This window comes from Choristoneura fumiferana, chromosome 30 (assembly GCF_025370935.1).
Source record: "Choristoneura fumiferana chromosome 30, NRCan_CFum_1, whole genome shotgun sequence".
In the NCBI taxonomy this organism is placed as follows: Eukaryota; Metazoa; Arthropoda; class Insecta; order Lepidoptera; family Tortricidae; genus Choristoneura; species Choristoneura fumiferana.
This window is the reverse complement of record NC_133501.1, coordinates 4,146,029-4,166,079: the sequence shown is the minus strand read 5'-3', so window position 1 is coordinate 4,166,079 and position 20,051 is coordinate 4,146,029. Positions and strand designations below refer to the sequence as shown.

Below are 20,051 nucleotides of genomic sequence, written 5' to 3'. Positions count from 1 at the left end.
GGTTCGATACTTCTGATTTTTCAAAAGATAATGTGTACAGTCTTCCTTTGATGAATAAAAAAGTATTAGGGAAAATGAAGGATGAAGCTAATGGTGAGATAATAAGAGAGTTCATAGGAGTGCGATCGAAATGCTATTACATTGAAAAAGCGGGTGGTGATGTTATAAAAAAGATTAAAGGTATAAAGAAAAATGTTATAGCGAAAACTGTTTCCGGTGAGAACTATTACAACTGCATAATGAACGCTCCACCGCAGCATAGAAAAATAAATATGATACGTAGTAAAGCACATCAGTTATACACCGAAACCATTAATAAAATAGCTCTAAATAATTATGATGATAAGCGATTTCCCATCCCCGACAAGAAACATCAAACATTAGCATTGGGTCATTATCGGATAGATAAATACTATGAGTTGTTTATTGATCTACCTGAATAACCATATTCATCATTTATACTGTAAACTAGAATATGTAAAAAATATTGTTCTTTTACCAAAGTGTTTGTAGTAGTTATAATATTATTTATATATTTTTAATAAGATATTTTGATAAACAACTGTTGTTTTATTACTTCCTATTTTTAACTCCCGATACCGTCTGCGTAGAATAGCTTATCACTATCCTGCTAAAATTTTCAAAGGTAAAAATCATAGGTATTATAAATAGTAATCAAGTAATCAGGGTAGGATAAAACTATATCAAATTTAATTCGAGCCAATTCAGCAGTTGATGATGATATCAAATTTAATTCGAATCAGTTCAGCAGTTTAAAATATGAAGAGGTAACAAACAGACTTTAACATTTATAATATTAGTATGGATTCCTTCATCAACGTGATGATGAGAATGAACGAGCAACACCTGTGCCAGGATGCAGTCATGATAAAGACTTATTATCTTATCAACTATTACTCGTACATGCATAGTACTTTGAAAATAATGTTAAGTAAAAGTATTCATCGATATTTAACTAAGAGATCAAAATATGCTGATGAACGCACCTATATGCTAGTATTTTATTTGATGTACATTGCTGCTTTCTAAAGTGATATTTAGGGTTCCGTACCTGAAGGGTAAAAACGAGGTCCTATTACTAACTCTCAGCTATCCATCTGTCTGTCTGTCTGTCTATCACCAGGTTGTATCCCGCGAACCGCGATAGTTGAAATTTCCACTTATGCTCTGAATACTAAAAATAATTAAGGAGGCTCTCGTACAACAAACATGGTGTCCTCCTGTTTTACTCGAATTTAATAGCGGTAATAAGCGTAGATTATGTTAGGTACAGAACCCGCGATGTGTGAGGTTGCCAGGATGCAGCATTGATAACTTGCTTGTTATTCGCTAGGGTTGTGGATTATGAATTTATTTTGTTAAAACGGAAAATATAATAGTTCGTTATCAATACATACATTTATTATTTTATGCGTCTACTTTATGAATAAGTAATACTACCATCAATCACTTCATTCAAATTTCATCAAAGTATAAGCATATGCTCTATCATAAAAGAGTCATATAATCTGCTTTATGATTTATAAATAGATACTATAGTCTTAGTAGGATCTTTGAGCACAGAACCTTGCTAACCTTTAAACTTTATACGCACTATCCACTATCTTCAGCAACCTATCTGCTATCTGGTATCTTTAACAACCTATCTGCTATCTCTAGCAGGCTATCACATAATAGACTATAATATACGTTAGCTGTTGTCTCTAACAGGCTATCTCATCATAGGTTGGTTTGAATAGGCTATAGGCTACTCATAACAGGCTGGTTTGAATAGGCTATAGACGATAGCTGCTGTCTCTAACAGGCTATCCCATCATGGGCTATAGATGATAGCTGCTGTCTCTAACAGGCTATCACATAATAGGCTATACACGTTAGCTGCTGTCTCTAACAGGCTATCCCATCATAGGCTAAAGACTTTAGCTGCTGTCTCTAGCAGGCTATCTCATAACAGGCTATCTCATCACAGACTATCCCATCATAAGATGATTTAATCAATCTTCTTTACTTGCTAGCTTTCAGCTGTTAGAAGCTATATCATTTTGGTAGCCCTAAACATTATCACTCGCAAACATACCGTTTCCTCTCCGATGTGATATATAAATTATGACTTTAATCATCTGTTGTGCTCTACTCATTCAACCAGAAGCAAAGCAGTACACAAGAAGTATAAACGAATCAAAAGTGCTATAGTAATATATTAACAAGCGAATGAATAAGCTACGTATTAAAACAATCGTGAGACCTATATAAATCTCAAGTCAGTAAGTATAATTTATCTCTCTAGTATTTTCGTTGTTTTAGTATTAGTATTACTTCACTTGCCATCCAGTCGAATAAAAAAAAAAAAGGTGTAAGGATAATAACGGCGTGAGGACTTGATAATATATGATAATGTGAGGACTCGGTTGCTATTATACTTTAAATACTATTTATAGAGCGTTATGTGTCTTGCTATTTTATTTCTATTGTGAATTATAAAGAATTAGGAATTCTTGAACATTCTTAATACTAAGTTGAAGATTCTACTACTATCCTGCAATAGCAATGTTCCCCCACCATACATAATAAAGCAAATGACGATGTTTTCATTTATTATCACGTGATGATGTTGTTACTGCTAGCATTTTCAAGAACGGTGATATTATTCATATAATTCTTTATTTTGTTCTATTCACAATGCGAATGGTGATAATATTAAAATCGCAACATGAGTGATGATAACATTAAAAATTCTTGAACATTCTTAATACTAAGTTGGAGAATCTACTACTATCCTGCAATAGCGATGTTCCCCACCATTCATAATAAAGCAAATGGTGGTGTTTTCATTTATTATAATTGGGTATGTTTATAATGTAGATTTTAAAATATACATCGGTGAATATTATACAGTTGAAATACGATTCTTTATAAAATAAATATTAATCAATTCATAAAGCGAATGGTCGATAATAATTAAAATGACAAGTTCACAAGTATATGTTCAGAATATATACATCAGAATATATAATTAGTGAAGAAATAACAATTAAATTCCTATAGTAACAATCAATACAATACAATAACTCCTTTATTGCACACCAATACAGTAAACAGTACAGAGAACACAAGTATATACATAGAGATTTTCTAAGCAAGCATGGCGGCCTTATCGCTTCAGAGCGATTCTTCTAGGCAACCTTACAATGGACAGAAATAAAATACATAGCAGGTTGCAATTTACAGTACAGTTAGAGCTGTATCAAAATACATAAATTACACATACAATAAACATACACAACAAATCTAAACAGATAGATAGGTAGATAGATACCATAACAACACATAAATAAGCTAACTATAACATTCATACGCAGATGACAGGTAGTGCTCCCTAAGCATAGACTTAAAGATAGGCAAGGAATAACAATACGTACTATAGTACGTTTTTCATAATGTTCAAAATACATACTATATAATGCCTAGGTTCATCATCATCTCCAGTCTATTCACATTGTATTTACATGTTAAATTCTGAAAAATTAAGGACTGTAAGACAACCTATTCAGGGTAGTTAAGGCGCTTCGCGCCTGGACAAAACTCTAACCTAACCTAACCTATAAGATACCGACTGATCGGAATCGGTATTGTCTAACAAGACCTTGCATTTTAAACTAAAGTCAGATCATAAATTGAATAGAAACAGATAATTGAATAATTGAATAGAAATAGCGAGGAGGAGCGTGTTAGGTTCAACTATGACCAAAACAAGCCAGAATTGTAATATATGCATTTTTCTTTGTAAAAATTCAGTGTCTAGTATGTATTTCAACCATTATAGAAAACATACTGTATAAATTTTGAACGTATACTTTATGAAAATATGCATTTTGTGCCATATGACTAAGAACCATTATGCGTTGTAACCATTATATATTTTGACCACTATGCATTTCAAGCTTATGCTTTTAGAACTTATGTCAAATAACTTTATATATTTTGATGCATTATATTTTATAATTTTCGGTATATCAACTGTATGTATTTCAACCGATATGTATTTTAAATTTATACATTATAATACGTACCCATTATTATTATTATTAATATACACTTGGGAATGTTTCTGTCTGAATAATCTTATGTCTTATAATATTGGGTTATCTCCAACCAAAAACTGAAGCACAGATCTTATGCATTTGTTTGGTTAACACATGCCTTCCTCGCTGTCTGGATGATCTTATGTCTTATAATATCAGGTTATATCCAACCAAATACTGAAGCATAGTTCTTATGCATTTGTTTTGATTTCCGATGCTGTGCTGCTAAGAGTCTTTGAACTAGCATAGCTTTCGGATCGGCAGGTGTAACGCAAAATACTTGCGGCTTGACTTTTTTTCTTTGAAATATGGATAAAGGAAGTTTGGTTCTTGCCATATTTAAAGTGAGTATATTTCACCTGTATCTTTTCCTTCTTTGAATTTATTTTTGTGCTTGTTTTCCTCCGATCTTCGAATTTTGAATTTGGTTTTGTTCCAGGAGTGGCTCCGGATATAGTGGTCATATAAATCTATGTAAATATTCAACCTCATCCCCTTTGGATACGGTTGGAATTCGATTGTGCCCAGCCCGTGCCCAGCCCGCTGCCCCAGCCTACGCATGACCCACCGATGCTGCCCATCCCGCCTTCAAACCTTATCTTATCTACTCCCGCTCCACCACCACCAACCACCAGCTCAACTAGACCCCACCCAGCCATACTCCCAACACTGACAGAGAGCTCACAGCAACAACAACAGCAACACCACTTTTCATTTTAGATAGATGCGGTTTGGAGAAGGGTTAGACAATTACATTTAGAATTAATATTCATTTGACGTGGACTTGTGTGTGCGTGTGTGTGCGTGTGAGAGGTAAACAGTATGCAGTTTCCTAGTGTTTTCATTGCTTCACGTCTACTTTTGAGAAATCATGATATTATTCGTTGGAAGTGGGATGATATTCAAATAGTGAAAAACAATGTTATTAGTGGTTATCTATTATCTCTACTGGAGGCGGATGATTGTCAACCTTTAAACGCAGGGAAGCAGATCCTATCGGCGTTAAATGTGGAGGCGCCAGCTGTTTATGAAGTTGCACGTGATCATTGAACTAGTATAGCGGCGCCCTCTATAGATAACCTCAGAGATTTTTTTAGAACTACTTGAACATACTTCATAACACAGTGATGCCCTCTATAAATACCATCACGCAATTTTTAGAACTACGTCGAAGAACCACTCATAACCCAGTGATGCTAATACGGATTTTTTTGGAACTACTACTTTCGCAACATACAAATCTATATTCATGCATGCAAACCGTGGGCGAAAGCTAATTAGAACAAGAAGAAAAACAAGTAAAATCTTAATTTATTTTTCAACGCCTGATCAGGAGTCGAACCCACGAACGACCTCAGAGTCTCCAGTTTTAAATTATGCCATCCGTGTGGTGCGGCTAGAAATACCATCAGCACATACTAGATAACGAAATCCAACTGCAGACGTAAAGTTGTCATTTCTAAGTATGATCTTCTTAAAATCATAAAATCAACCTTACGCTGTATAATATAGGGCTCTCACAGCCATATCTAGCTGTCATAATGATAGAGCTCTCACAGCTGTACTTAATGCAACGCTCTAGGATCGATGAGCGCGTGGGACCTCCATCCATACTAGGCAAATTCTAGCTCATACCAACCTTACGCTGTATATATACATGTTTTATGCTCGATCTAGGATCGATGCGCGTGGGACCTCGCCGGAAATCAGCCATACCCTATTTATATACATGATATTTACACTACTGTATAATCTATCTCTCTCTCTCTATCTCTCTCTCTCTCTCTCTCACCCATACACGTAGCTGCTCATGCTTTCTCTTTCTTACTCTCTCGATGACGTCGCGCGTGATCATTGAACTAGTACAGTGGCGCCCTCTATAATACTCTTGCGGATTTTCTTGGAACTGATTTGCTCCACGCTCTGCTGGTCCAGTTCTTTTGCTCAGGTGGTGCCCTCTATGCGGATTATTTATGGAACCATACTACTAACACAGTGGCGCCCTCTATAAATACCCTTGCGAAATTTTTTGGAACTACTTGTGGACATTGAGCTAACTAAACACACAGTGGCGCCCTCTATAATACTCTTGCGGATTTTCTTGGAACTACAGATTTGCTCCGTGCTCCGCTGAGCCAGTTCTCTCAAAAACACACTACTGTACTCACTATAGGATGCAGTGCAACATGGCCAGTTGCTTGTTCCTTCACTTGCAATTGCAATTGTCCGGGGACACTGCTTGCTTGAACCAACCCTCCAGTGGAGGGGGGGTCGTCCTTCACCAATATCGGCTCTTTACTGAAAAAAAGGGTTCTTATTGGGTTCTTTACCTTAGATAAGTTTTTGTCTAGAATTTCATCTACTTATATTATAAATGCGAAATTTTGTGCGTGTGCGTGTGTGTGTGTGTTTGCGTGTGTGTGTGCGTGTGTGTGTATGTTTGTTACTCCTTCAAGCTAAAACAGCTGCACGGATTTGGATGAACGGTACGTAGATCGCTGGACGTCTGGAATAACACATAATGATTTTACCATTTTATAACTCGTCTTCTTTCTTTTTAGTGAGTGGGTAGTGTGGTGTGTAGAGAATTGTGATTTTACCATTTTATAACTCTTCTTTCTTTTTAGTGAGTGGGTAGTGTGGTGTGTAGAGAATTGTGATTTTACCATTTTATAACTCGTCTTCTTTCTTTTTAGTGAGTGGGTAGTGTGGTGTGTAGTGAATAGTGATTTTACTATTTTATAACTCGTCTTCTTTCTTTTAGTGATGTAGGTAGTGTGGTGTGTAGTGAATAGTGATTTTACTATTTTATAACTCGTCTTCTTTCTTTTTTAGTGAGTGGGTAGTGTGGTGTGTAGTGAATAGTGATTTTACTATTTTATAACTCGTCTTCTTTCTTTTTTAGTGAGTGGGTAGTGTGGTGTGTAGTGAATAGTGATTTACTATTTTATAACTCGTCTTCTTTCTTTTTAGTGAGTGGGTAGTGTGGTGTGTAGTGAATAGTGATTTTACTATTTTATAACTCGTCTTCTTTCTTTTTTAGTGAGTGGGTAGTGTGGTGTGTAGTGAATAGTGATTTTACTATTTTATAACTCGTCTTCTTTCTTTTTTAGTGAGTGGGTAGTGTGGTGTGTAGTGAATAGTGATTTTACCATTTTATAACTCGTCTTCTTTCTTTTTTAGTGAGTGGGTAGTGTGGTGTGTAGTGTGGTGTGTAGTGAATAGTGATTTTACTATTTTATAACTCGTCTTCTTTCTTTTTAGTGAGTGGGTAGTGTGGTGTGTAGTGAATAGTGATTTTACTATTTTATAACTCGTCTTCTTTCTTTTAGTGAGTGGGTAGTGTGGTGTGCTGTGAATAGTGATTTTACCATTTTATAACTCGTCTTCTTTCTTTTTAGTGAGTGGGTAGTGTGGTGTGTAGTGAATAGTGATTTTACCATTTTGTATCCGGAAATTTGTCCTTCCGAGTCGTTTTTGTATGAGCTTTTCCTAGATTTCTTCCTTCGCTGAAAAAACGTTAAAAATAACTGCATTACAACAAAAACTAGGACTGCCGTTGAACATGTGTTTAACACGTATCTACGTTACACGTATATACACATACAGTTCACAATCATCCCACTAATTCAATTATTCTCTAATGTAGCTTCAGTACAGTCACCAGCACCAATATCTGACACAACAAAAGTGTCTAAATATCTGATACGACTCTATTTCTAGGGCCCGAAGGGCGTGTCAGATATTTTTGCACGCTCCGCCGTGGCAGATATTAATGCTGGTGACTACCCATCGCACAGCCGTTTCGACATTTGACACTAAATAATAAAGTTTACTCATTTACAAGAATTGATTGACACTTCGGGTGCCGTCGTATTACGACGATGCGATTCATATAGCCACCCGAGCCGGTACGGCGGGGGTGGATAGACACGTCGAGGGGAAAATGGGTTTACATGGTCGAGTTTTACACTCTGCTTTTCACTTCTCAACAGTGGAAACAATTGTTTACTGACTAGGTACCTTTTTATTTTTCATGGATTGCTGTATAGGTAATTATAGATTTTTAGTTTTATTGATAAAATGACTTAAAAAATATAAAGAAAATTTATGTTTGTTGCTGTTGACACCTGATTGATTACCTTGGTCATTTATGGATTTGAACTTACTTACTATTAGGGAGTATGTTTTAATTTAACTCTACTCCAACGCTATCTACATTCGGGAAGTAGAAATACAGTAACAAAGCCAAAAATTACTTTTTAATATAAAATTTTTGAACGAGTTTTGTATTGATCGGATATATATCAGATATATATCATGATATATATCCTCGAACCCTGGGTAAACCGCGCGCCGATATTTAAATTGAGTGCCGCCGCGGAGTCTCGGTCGCGGCCGAGAAACACGGCTGTTTTGCGCCGAGACCGAGACCGAGATCTCGGTCGGACCTTAGCAGAAGAACAAATAATATAATACTCACTTAAATCTGGTACCGCTGGGCCTGGTTTCACTGGTACCAACGGGACTGGTAAGCCTTGAATCATCACCGGGGGGTTGTGTGTCCGTGCCTACAACCAACACGTGGCTACAAGCAAATTGTGGCAACGTTGTATTCTGTAACGCCGCTTCCACTTCCCTCATCCGACATATTGTGCGTCTCATCTCAGGAGATATGTACTGGAATATAGTAAATAGGGTTAGCTTCGGAGTTTTCATAGCATGGTGAGATGAAAGTGAACTATACTTCTTTTTTTTAACATTAGAAAAAGGTAAGCGATCTTGGCGTGTCTTTTTATTGAAAAACACTTTTGATAAACAAGTCACAGCAAATATGTAACGATTAGCAAGGACATACGATCATTTACATTCTCTTGGTATCATAAGTAATAATAATAATATAGCCTTTCTGTTTCGAACTGGTAGTTTTCTATTTTTGTGTATGTTTATTACGCAACGAGCTATGGAGAGAGCTATGCTTGGAGTTTCTTTGTGCGATAGAATCCGGAATACGGAAATTCGTCGAAGAACTAAAGTCACTGACATAGCTGGAATAATATGCAAATTGATGTGGCAATGGGCAGGCCACATCGCTCGAAGAACAGATAACCGTTGGGGGAGAAAAGTCCTCGAGTGGCGACCACGAACCGGAAGACGAAGCGTTGGCAGGCCTCCCACCAGGTGGCGCGACCGGCGGGAGTTGTCGTTCATTGTGGCGTTCTAAGGGGGAGGCCTTTGTCCAGCAGTGGACGTCTTCCGGCTGACGATGATTTATTTATTTATTTATTTATTTGGAGAACAAACAGAAATAAGTGTACAGAAGATGATACAAGTATCATCTTCTAAGTAAGTAGTAGTAGTAAGTATGATGATGTAAGTATGTTATTATAAAATGTCCGGTGTGTCTTTTGACTTGACATAGGCCTCCTCCAACCCCCTCCACTGGACTCTGTCGGCTGCAACTCTAGTCCAGTATGGTCCCAGGGTTAGGCGGAAATCATCTTCCCATCTTCTTATTGCACATCCCCATTGTCTGTTTCCATCTCTTGGATACCAGTGTTACCTGCTAGCTCCAATTTTATCTGCTTTACAACGTAACATGTGATCCGTCCATCCCCATTTCAAATGGTCTATTCTAATAAGTATAAGTAATAGGGTGTTACCAGACCAATCGATCAATCATCGATCGATGGTAGAACCGATTGGTCATAATCATAATCATTTATTTGCCATATTATGTACATAAGTATACATGCAAATATATATAAATTGAAGTCGGTTAAAATTAGAATTTACAATATGATATACATTATAGTTGAAGTTATTGTTTACAGCAGCACTTGATTATTCAAAGTTTTATTAATAAATTAAATTAAATAATTCGACGACGAAATTAAATGATTCGGTCGACGTCGATCGATTGTTTCTACCAGACCAATCGATCGATCATCGATCGACGGCATCGATCGATGGTAGAACCGACTGGTCGACGTCAACCGGTATCCGTCGATCGATTGTTCCTACCAGACCAGTCGATCGACTTCGATCGATCGATGCCGTCGATCGATAATTGATTGATTGGTCTGGTAACACCCTTACTGTTTTTTTTAAACTTTTTTCATTAAAAAGACTCGTCAAGATTGTTTACCCTTTTTCTAATGCTAATAAATTCTCATTTAGATCGGTCAGTGGGTCATGGGAAAGTCTGAAACTATAACATGACTTACGAAGACCAGCGTTGAGGTCACGCGCACAAGAAAATGTCACGTAATGACAGCGGGATTTTGACATTCACTCTTTTATTTAGCTGTGTTCTTCATGTAGCTGTGTGTGTTAACATTCACTTCAACACTCGTGCCACTACCTATACTTGAATGCTCTCTCATAAAATGTGCTTACCATGTCTGGAAACAACTGACTGCGCACCATTGCGTCCCGGAGCTCGTCGGTCATCCAGGTGATCATGGCTTCGACCGAGGCAGCAAGGGTTACCACTTCCTGGAACCTCACCGTCCTAGCTGCCATGGCCTCGCAGATGTAACATACTTTGAAATCCCTCTAAAATAATAATTGAAATTTAACAACCAACATATAGATAGTAAATAGTCCAGACTTAAAAGCAAATAACCATATTCTACATACATACCTAGCCTGACCGAGAGTCAAAGCTAAGATTTCAAGCTGCGTAGTGGTATCTAAGAACTAGGCTACCTGCTCAACTAGTTTTTATTGTTAGTTTGACCCCCTGTTTCAACATCCATTGTTTAAATTTATTTGACAGATAAATGTGATGCTGTCTCTGCTTGTTTTGTTCAAATAGACGGAGATGGAATCACATTTATCCGTCAATTAAAATTAATCAATGGATGGTGAAACAGCCCCTTAGTATTTCAGTCTTATTACAGTTGATGGTGGTACTGATGGAACCAAATAAATCTTTCTTTCTTTATTTCAAGTGTTGAGTCATGTCTATAAGGTGACAGCACCAATCACGGACATGAAGCAGAGTAGTACCCAATAATGGACAACAAGGATTCAATGTAAGATAAGATAAGATTGTAATAAGATTGAGGACTTAATACATTTTTTGGTGGAGTGTGTATTGACTAAGGATATCCGCAAGAGGTGGTTGAGTGATTTGGACCTGTTCAATGGTGCAGTGAATGTTATTTTGAGTTGTCCGGTATCGGAAGATGCAGTACGAATTTACAGGTTCATCAAGCACTCCTTTGCAGCCAGATAATCTGGACATCGCAATAGGAGTGTTTGATGAATGTGGACATCGAGTCTTTCAATGAGGCTGGCATAGTCACACAAGTGCACTTAAGCCTCAAAAAAAAAATAGAAAAAAAAAAGGATTCAATGCCTCATAACTCACCATTCATGAACTTTACTAGCTATGATCATCAGTTATCTTAACATTAGTGTTATTAGTTTTAAAAGAAGTAGGGCCCGTTTCCTAAAACTAGGGTTAACAGAAAAAAACCATTAATGATCCTTGTCTATAGCTGATGTCATCACCCTATAGTGAGTGTAGTTATAATAATGGGATATATTCATTTCTACTACTATGGTCTCATTATTAACAGTTATACAGTTTTAAAAAGAGTTTTTGTGGTATTTTAAGCACAGTTCAAGGTTCTTTAGCTTCTTCGAATGGTAACTAACCTAGACATAATATTTTTAATGGGATGTAGGCACCAAATATTACAGTAATACTTACCTTCTTCAAACCTTCTACTTTGGGGTATTTTATTGAAAATCTAAGCTGTATTATGTACGCCGGGGTCACCAATTTACGTATACTGGACGGACTAAAACAAATCGAGCAGTATTCCCCATTGCAATGTCTTATTGCATCGTAAATCTCAGCAATAGTAGCGGCCGTCATTGCTGAGATTAAATCATGAGTTGAAAAATGTAATACGATAACTTTTCTTAGAAAAAAATGAATGTTTTGTATTTGTACTTACAAATTGACATAGACGTTTTTTTTAATTCGTTCCTTCCTTCAGGATAGGCAAAAGGAACTAGGACTATACAGCCACTCGAGCCACTAGTCTGTAGGGCTACTACGAAACTCGAAACTCGAAGTTCGTGTCGTGCGGTCCCTCTAACACTTATACTATTTAATACGAGAGCGAGAGGGACGGTACGATACGAACTTCGAGTTTCGTAGTAGCCCTACTGGGGTAAAAGTCGAAAGATTTATTCATTTTCATATTCAAGTTGATGGTTGATCAGCGTTCGACCCCGTATTTGTCGAACGAAGGAACGACATTTTTGACGACAATAATGTACATGTCGCGTAATGTCGTTGTTCATATTCTAATTATACCATTACCATGTTTTTGTGTTCTTCAACTTGTTCATTCCAGGTTGACAAATTATAGGTCGTACTTTATACGTACAAGCCCAAATCCAAAATAATGGTACCCCCAACCCAATACATTACGTGCGTCTGCTCGGCTACTACGAAACTCGAAACTCGAAGTTCGTGTCATGCGGTCCCTTTGACACTTAAATTTAATACCAGAGCGAGAGGGATGGTACGACACGAACTTCGAGTTTCGTAGTAGCCCTGCTCTGGTGCGTACTTTAACCGCACCCCCAATAGTTTTTTTTTTTATTTTATAAATGACTCCCAATAGCTCTGCGACCCAGTGTTGCTAGTCAAAAAAACTATTTCAAACGTTCATTCCATTCATAATCTTTAATCGTTCATTTCATTCATAAATTCTACGTCGCAGTTGCAAAAAGCAAGAAGGCAGGCAGTTTATATTCTATCCCACTCCACAGTTCCACACCAAGAGTATGAATTATACAAGTTAATACAAGTCGCGTTTTCGTTGTGTTTTACATTACAAGATAGTGTATCACTTTACTTTTTGGTTCAATTTCATAATTATTTGCCTCATTCACCCAGTATCAGTGCTATCAGTGGTTGTTACCGTGATTTAAGTACAACTCAGTTTTGCAACAGTGTTGTTTAGGTAAGCTTAGCGCATCTTTTTACTACATAATAATAAGTAGATGATAATTTGAGTGTACTTGGACTTCGTGGGCGTTTAACTGATAAAACCCGTTTCATCGCTGAAACTAAAAAAATGTTAGCACAATTTGCTGTTTTAAATTTATGTACCTACGTGTACAGTATTTAATTATACATATATAAGTAGTTAAAAATAGCATGAATCAAGAACTTGAAACCGAAAACTGCCTAGTCGCAAATTCCGGCGTTTCGTTCGTTTATTGCTGTCCTTGTTATAGAAGTTGATGTAAGCGAGAACGAAAGTATGTTATTTGATAATTCAGTCAGTTTATCACTAAGTCGCTATACACGCTGAATCACAGCTAGATTGTGGCATTCTGATCCATCCACTTTTAAATAAGTACCGGATTACACTCTCACATGATTGACAATAGGTAGGTACGTGTTGTTCATTATGAGCAGAGCAGGGCACCTAAGTTTTTTAAAACATCTTTAAAAAATATCTTTGATATAGTTGATATATATAATTCGATTGTGTTAGATAAAGATAACGTAGAGTGTAATATACAAATCTATTGTTTGGACGTGTTTTACGGAAGAACGAAATAATTACTAATCCAATCCTACTGATATCCGTATGCGAAAGTGTGTCTTTGTATGTTTGTTTTGTCCACCTTTCACGTCGAAACGGAGCGACGGATCGACGTGATTTTTGGCATAGAGATAGTTCATGGGTCAGAGAGTGACATAGGCTACTGTTTATCCCGGAAAAATGCAATCCGCGAAGCCGCGGGCAAAAGCTAGTTAGTTTAGGTATAAGTGCGATGGTTTATGTTATGAGTATGTGTACACACACAGGTATATTTATGTGTGTATACTGTATACATACATTTAATCGGAAAAAGCCATACTATCGATAGGCCTATCGATAGTATCGATATTATTGCTGTCTAATAATGCAAAACTATCGAAACTATCGATAGTATTGAACAGAAAATTACGAAAACTGTCGATCCTACGAAAACTGTCGATCCTACGAAAACTGTCGATCCTACGAAAACTGTCGATCCTACGAAAACTGTCGATCCTACGAAAACTGTCGATCCTATCGCTAGTTTTTAACAATCGATATTATGTAATGTATTACAATACTATCGGTTATTATAAGCAAGACTGCAAGATGTAAAAGTGAGTGGCAGAATAGTATAAGACCGCCTATTGTCTACCGTGAATCTAAGTGTTTATATTAAGAGTTTTTTTACTGCTTTATGGTGTGCAATAAAGAATATTTGTATTGTATTGTATTTAATATGCGGTTATCCAGTGATATTTTGTAACGAATTTGCAATATACGATCTAATCTAACAAACCTAACCAAAACTGAAAATACAAACTGAAATATAGATACACAGAAAAATAAGACCAGCACTGGGAATCGAACCCAGGTCCTCGGTATTCCGTACCGCGTGCTATACCGCTACACCACTGCTGGTCAACGGTACAGACACGAATTTCCCCTATGCACCACATATTTCAGCTTGTTTGTTTCTTATTTAGCCACTTAAGCAGTGACGCTAGCGACATCTATACCGTAGCCCTCATCGAAAAACTTTCGGCATTCCATTGGAACTAACCGCTCACCCGGACAAGAGATATCGTTATTAAGGTTTTGTTTTTTTTGGAATCTTTACCTTTCTTTTTTTTACGGGATGACCGTAAAAGTAAAAATTTGGAATTGAAATAAAAAATACAAAAAGATTGAAAAAAAAAATTAAACCTAACCAACTTACTCTTAGTACTTAGAAGATTGAAGATTCAGTTGCTGCAACTTCTGTTCTGCCAACCTCCCCGTGTAGATGCAACCGATACTTTGAAATAACGGTGACAATCGATTGTTCAAAACTATCGATAGTGTCGATGTTTTGCGTCATTGTACAGCAATTATGTCGATAGTTTTGCGTCATCATACAGCAATAATATCGATATCGATAGTTTTGTTTCAACCCTTTAAATCTTTTCAGCGCTACAATGTCTTTGCTGTGGGAACAGAATGAAATTACTTATTCTGAAACATATTGTCACAACGAGCCGAGAAACAACTCCCACAGACCCGCTAAACCTAAGCCCAAGCCAGTCAATAATCAGAAAAAGTCAGCGAAAAAAAGAGATGCCAACTTAGAAAAGATAGAGTTATTTGCTTGCAAGCTTTGCGATAAGAAATATACTTCGAAGGCGGGTTATAGTCGCCACTATGCAAATGCCCATGAGTCTGGGAAAGACGTGAAAGTAATTAAGAAGAAACCAGCTACGAGTAATGTTGCGTCTAGAGCTCTGAGTGCTTGGTAAGTTTTTGTTAAAAATTTAGTTTTTAATTAAAGCTTTTTTCGAAAATACAAACTGAGACATGGATGCACAGAAAAACCAGAAAAAGAGACCAGCGCTGGGAATCGAACCCAGGTCCTCAGCAATCCGTGCTGCTTGCTATAACCCCTACACTACTGCCGGACAGGAATCTAGACACGAATTTTTCCTATGCATACATATCTCAGGTTGCTTATTTCTACTACGCTACTTATGCAGCAGCACTAGCGACATCTATGTTCCGCTCTCATTGAGAGACGTCACACTCTTTCGGAACCAACCGCTCACCCAGACAAGAGATGTCGCTACTAAGCAATCAAATTATGATTGGTTTTTTGGAGTCTTTTTGTATTAATATATTGTATTTGTAGAATACAAAAAGACTCCAAAAAACAATCATAAAGCTTTTTTGCTGACTGTACGTTTTGTTGATTGTACTCGCATTCAAACTACATTTCCGTACCAAATTTCAAGTCGATACCGTTAATAGTTGAGGAGTTTCGACCTGCGGAGACGATGCTAGCTGGACTAACACAATTTCACACCAGATTAATGTATTGTCACCAAACTTAGGGGCTGTTTCACCATCCATTGATTAGTGTTAACTGGCGGTTAGGTGTGATGCCGTCTATTTGTTTTGTTCGAATAAACGGAGACGGCATCACATTTAACCGTCGGTTAACGCTAATCAATGGATGGTGAAACAGCCCCTTACAATTTCGGGGGCGTATCTGAATATCGAAAATTAATATATCTAATGTTAAAAAGTCGACGGTCAAAATATCGAAAGTAGGTTAGGTTAGGTTCGATATTTTGACCATCGATATTTTAACTAACGATATTTCAATTTTCGATATTCAGATGCGTGCCCCAAATTTCAAGTTAATTCGACCACTGAATGTGGGTCAATTTGACTTGCAAGATTTGAACCATACTAGGTATACATTGAAAGTTAAATAAAAGCTAGTTAAATCTAATTTCAACTACATATTATTATTTAGCTGTTGCCCGCGACTCCGTATAATTCGTTAATCGGTTTCCCGCGGGAACTATGCAATTTTCCGGGATAAAAACTATTCTTATGTCCTTCCTCGGGACAAACTATCTGTATACCGAATTCAATTAATCAGTTCAAGAGGTTTTCACGTGATTCGCGGTCAAATAAACAGATAAGCACACAAAAATGCTGCAATGTGTTCTGTTATTGATTCTAAGTACAAGCCCCTAGCCAACTTTTTTTCGAATATCTGATGTAAAGGCTATCGACCGTTTTCAGCTTTATTATATAGAAGATAAGATAAAATAGATAAACTAAATGTTGCTCGCAATTTCACGTGAGCACCGTGGATACTGCACAGTCGAGAACTGAATCACGTACAGTCACCTGCATAAATCTGCCAACTATAAACACCCCTCTTTTTGCGTCATGGGTTAAAAAAAATGTTATGTTAGGAAACAGGCTTGTTCATCAGTAAAAAAAACTTGCAGGTCACCAATCACTCGCTTTAGGTGCAACCATTGCGGCAAAGAGTTGTCGTCGAAGGCTTCTCTAGATCGCCACATGACATCTCATAACAGAACTCCAAAACCCAAGGCCAGAGAGACCAAGAAAATCAACTGTACAACTACAAACATCAACATGATTAATACTGCCAATTATAATGGTTTTCCCACACCGAATAACTTTTTCAGTGCTGCCAGTAGCAGTTTCTGGAACTAAGATTTTATTAAGAATTTTTCGCATAGGGTTTTAAATCCTTTAAAGGATAATTCCCACCAAATGGCACGCATGGCATCGAATCGGAAAGAATTTTACAATCTTTGAACGATAACGATTTAAAGTCTATAAAATCAGCGCACGCACATCAGCAGCAGCTTGATCCCCGGCGTCTACCGCGACGTAGGGTTGTAGCCGCATGTATGCTGCTACATGATTTACTATCGTTTTTAAAGAATGAAAAATTCTTTCCGATCCGATGCAAAGCGTGCCTTGGTGGCAATTGTGCTTAAGCGAATGAACAACTGATTTTATAAATGTACCAGTAATTTTTGCATTGTAAAATGATGTGATTTTTTAAAATTAATGATATATTTTATTGGTGTCCAACCAAAAGTATTATTTGAGGTATTTCTCAAAAAGCTGCCCCGTCATGAAACTGACAAGAAATCTTTTTGTCAAGAAATTATTAACACTAAGGACGTGATCATAAAACACAAACTGCATAAAACATCCAAAATTTCTTGACGTCAGGAAAAGGTCACGAAATCTTGTGAGGAAAAAAATCGTAATTTTGTAACCACATCGAAACTTTCTATTGGATCCAACAACAAAGATTATCTGACTTTTTAACACCTTTACCACAAGCTTTTGTATATATTTAAACACAATATTACTTATATTTTGTGTTGAAATAGCGTCAGGATTTTTTTAAATTAGTGTACAACTGAAAATGGACAACTTTTTGAGAAATAGTCATTTCCAGTTTCAGTTTAAACCCATAGTTATTTTTAAAACTTGTTTTCATTCAAGCATTTGTAAATACCTAAATGTATCTGTGTCCATAGAGCGGTTCATCATAAGCGGTTTTTCGAGGTAGCTTTAAAAAAGTAAGTGGGTCGACCAACATTTTATTGTTGCCATGGGTTACGTCCCCTGGACTACTCTTTAAAATTTAAAACCACGAGTTTCTATGGTTTCTGTGTTAAAATTCATCGAGTCCATTTCTGCGTACATTTAAATAAATAATAAATAAAAAAAACTTTATTGCCACAACTTAAAAATTACATAAAATTACACATTGTTAAAAAAAAATAGCAAAATGTGGGAGAAAAATAAAAAGTTGGGACAATGGGTCCCCAGTCTCGGCATATGCTGGGCTTGATTGCCCAGCGCTGGTTTTCAGACTGGTCCCTGTGAGGAAGATGGATTTCTGTTAGTGTTGCCGAAAAATCGATAGTTTCAATAGAAATAAAGGCCATACTATCGATAGGCCTATCGATAGTATCGATGGTTCATTCGCCATCAAGACCGAAACTATTCGATAGTATTGTTGAATATCGATAGTATTGCACGAAAAGTTATATCGATACTATCGCTTTTGCTCAAACTATCGATAGTCTGTCGAAACACTAACTTCTATTATATGGTAACAGTTTATATTTATATATTAACAGTTCGGACAATTTATAGAAGTTTTTGTTTATAGTTTTAATTGAAGTAAAAAATAATATTTGTAAGATTAATTCTTTGTATTGTAGTATTAAGTATAAACTGACCCATTATTCATATGTTGGTAAAAGCATTCATAGCCAAAATAGGTCTTCTTTCTAATAGGTACCTATATTTTTTCTTAAGAAGCTTCTAACTTTGTATGAGTAAGGGTTTAGTACATAGTTTGGTAAATGAGAGCTTGACAAGTAACATCGGATCGGATATTCGGAAACCCCGGTGTAATGTAAGAAAATATGGAGTTAACACCAAAAAAAAGTTTTTAATCATCTACTAGAACGTAATCACTAATCGCAACTATGTTCAGGTTATTGCTTGCCTACCTCTTCTAACCTGCCATACTTTAGACAAGGACGGCAATCGATGGCGTTGACTGCAGGGTAATTACCTATTCACTTTTATATGACCATATTTTTCTTTAAGTTCCCTTAAACTGAAATATTTACTGAAACTACGGTATTTGATTACTACTTTGACAGTTCAAATTCAAATTCAAAATTCAAAATAGTTTATTAAGGTTACAAAAAGTACAATGTTTTACAATGGTTGGCACCACTTTTTAAGTATAAAATACCTGTGCTAAGAGGCACCTTCTGTAGTAAAAGGTAAATTACAATTGAATCAATTACTTACAGGTAAATTAAATATAACATTTGTTACATCTATAAATTGAACATAACTTCAAAAAGTTTGTTTATATACTTGAATATGCTTTTATTTTGGCCTTATTAACAAAGTGGCACTTTTGACCTGTCATAGTGACTTCTCATTTATCGACTTCCTATATTCAATATCGATACGCAACATGTTAAAGTTAAAACTATTAAAAAGTAGAGGTCAAAAATAGGCGGTTTTAGCGTTAAAGAGCAATCTCTTCTAGTTAGCTTTTGAGCAGTTGAAAATGTGAAATAGACAAATATGCATTATGCAATGAAAACAATGAATAAGTAATTGTTTACTTATTTAATAATTTAATTTCAAATTCTGTTGTAGTGCTAATAAGTGTTCCATTCCATTAGTGACTGTAAAAGATATTACGATTATTAATAGATTTATCATTTAAGTCGATAAGTGAGAAGCCGTGGTAAGAAGTCACTATGGCAGATTATCAAAAATGCCACGAAAATTCCGGCTCTGCTTATTAGTTACTAATCCCGGGAATGTTATTAATCAAATTAAATTGATTCCGCTTTCATGCCGCTAACAGCACCGCCGCTGCCGAAGTTTAGGTAAATATGTATCCGAATTTCCGATTCCTATAACACACTAGTTTCTTAGATATATATATTGTAAAAGCTTCTTAGGATAAGTGGCAACCTATATTACTTGTATTAAAATTGACCATCTATACATTGATCAGGATGGT

The 20,051-nt window shown here is 36.4% G+C and overlaps 2 protein-coding genes across 6 annotated transcripts in view; one reads left to right on the top strand and one right to left on the bottom strand.

The window, feature by feature from the left end:
- LOC141444920 (uncharacterized) overlaps positions 1-12,148 on the bottom strand; it is a 22,718-nt gene extending 10,570 nt beyond the window's left edge. For 2 of the 3 annotated variants that reach the window (XM_074110691.1, XM_074110692.1), the window contains exons 1-5: positions 11,827-12,070; positions 10,503-10,661; positions 8,587-8,783; positions 7,544-7,612; positions 6,272-6,401 (exon numbers count right to left, since the gene is read on the bottom strand). In XM_074110691.1, coding sequence (XP_073966792.1) covers positions 6,272-6,401; positions 7,544-7,612; positions 8,587-8,783; positions 10,503-10,661; positions 11,827-11,994 — 723 coding nt within the window. In that variant the 5' untranslated portion in view covers positions 11,995-12,070. The other variant, XM_074110693.1, reaches the window with a different exon arrangement.
- LOC141444922 (uncharacterized) lies at positions 2,276-19,725 on the top strand. Of its 3 annotated transcripts, none has more exons than XR_012453239.1 (3): positions 2,276-2,285; positions 15,117-15,437; positions 16,945-19,725. XR_012453239.1 is itself a non-coding variant. In XM_074110694.1 (3 exons), exons 1-3 carry the CDS (start codon positions 13,516-13,518, stop codon positions 17,174-17,176), a joined length of 567 nt encoding a protein of 188 aa, XP_073966795.1. In that variant the 5' UTR covers positions 13,432-13,515; the 3' UTR covers positions 17,177-19,725. The 3 variants fall into 3 exon arrangements, 1 of the variants encoding a protein (XP_073966795.1); XR_012453238.1 differs by lacking the exon at positions 2,276-2,285 and adding an exon at positions 12,852-13,096; XM_074110694.1 differs by lacking the exon at positions 2,276-2,285 and adding an exon at positions 13,432-13,529.
- Positions 19,726-20,051: the final 326 nt, after the last annotated feature.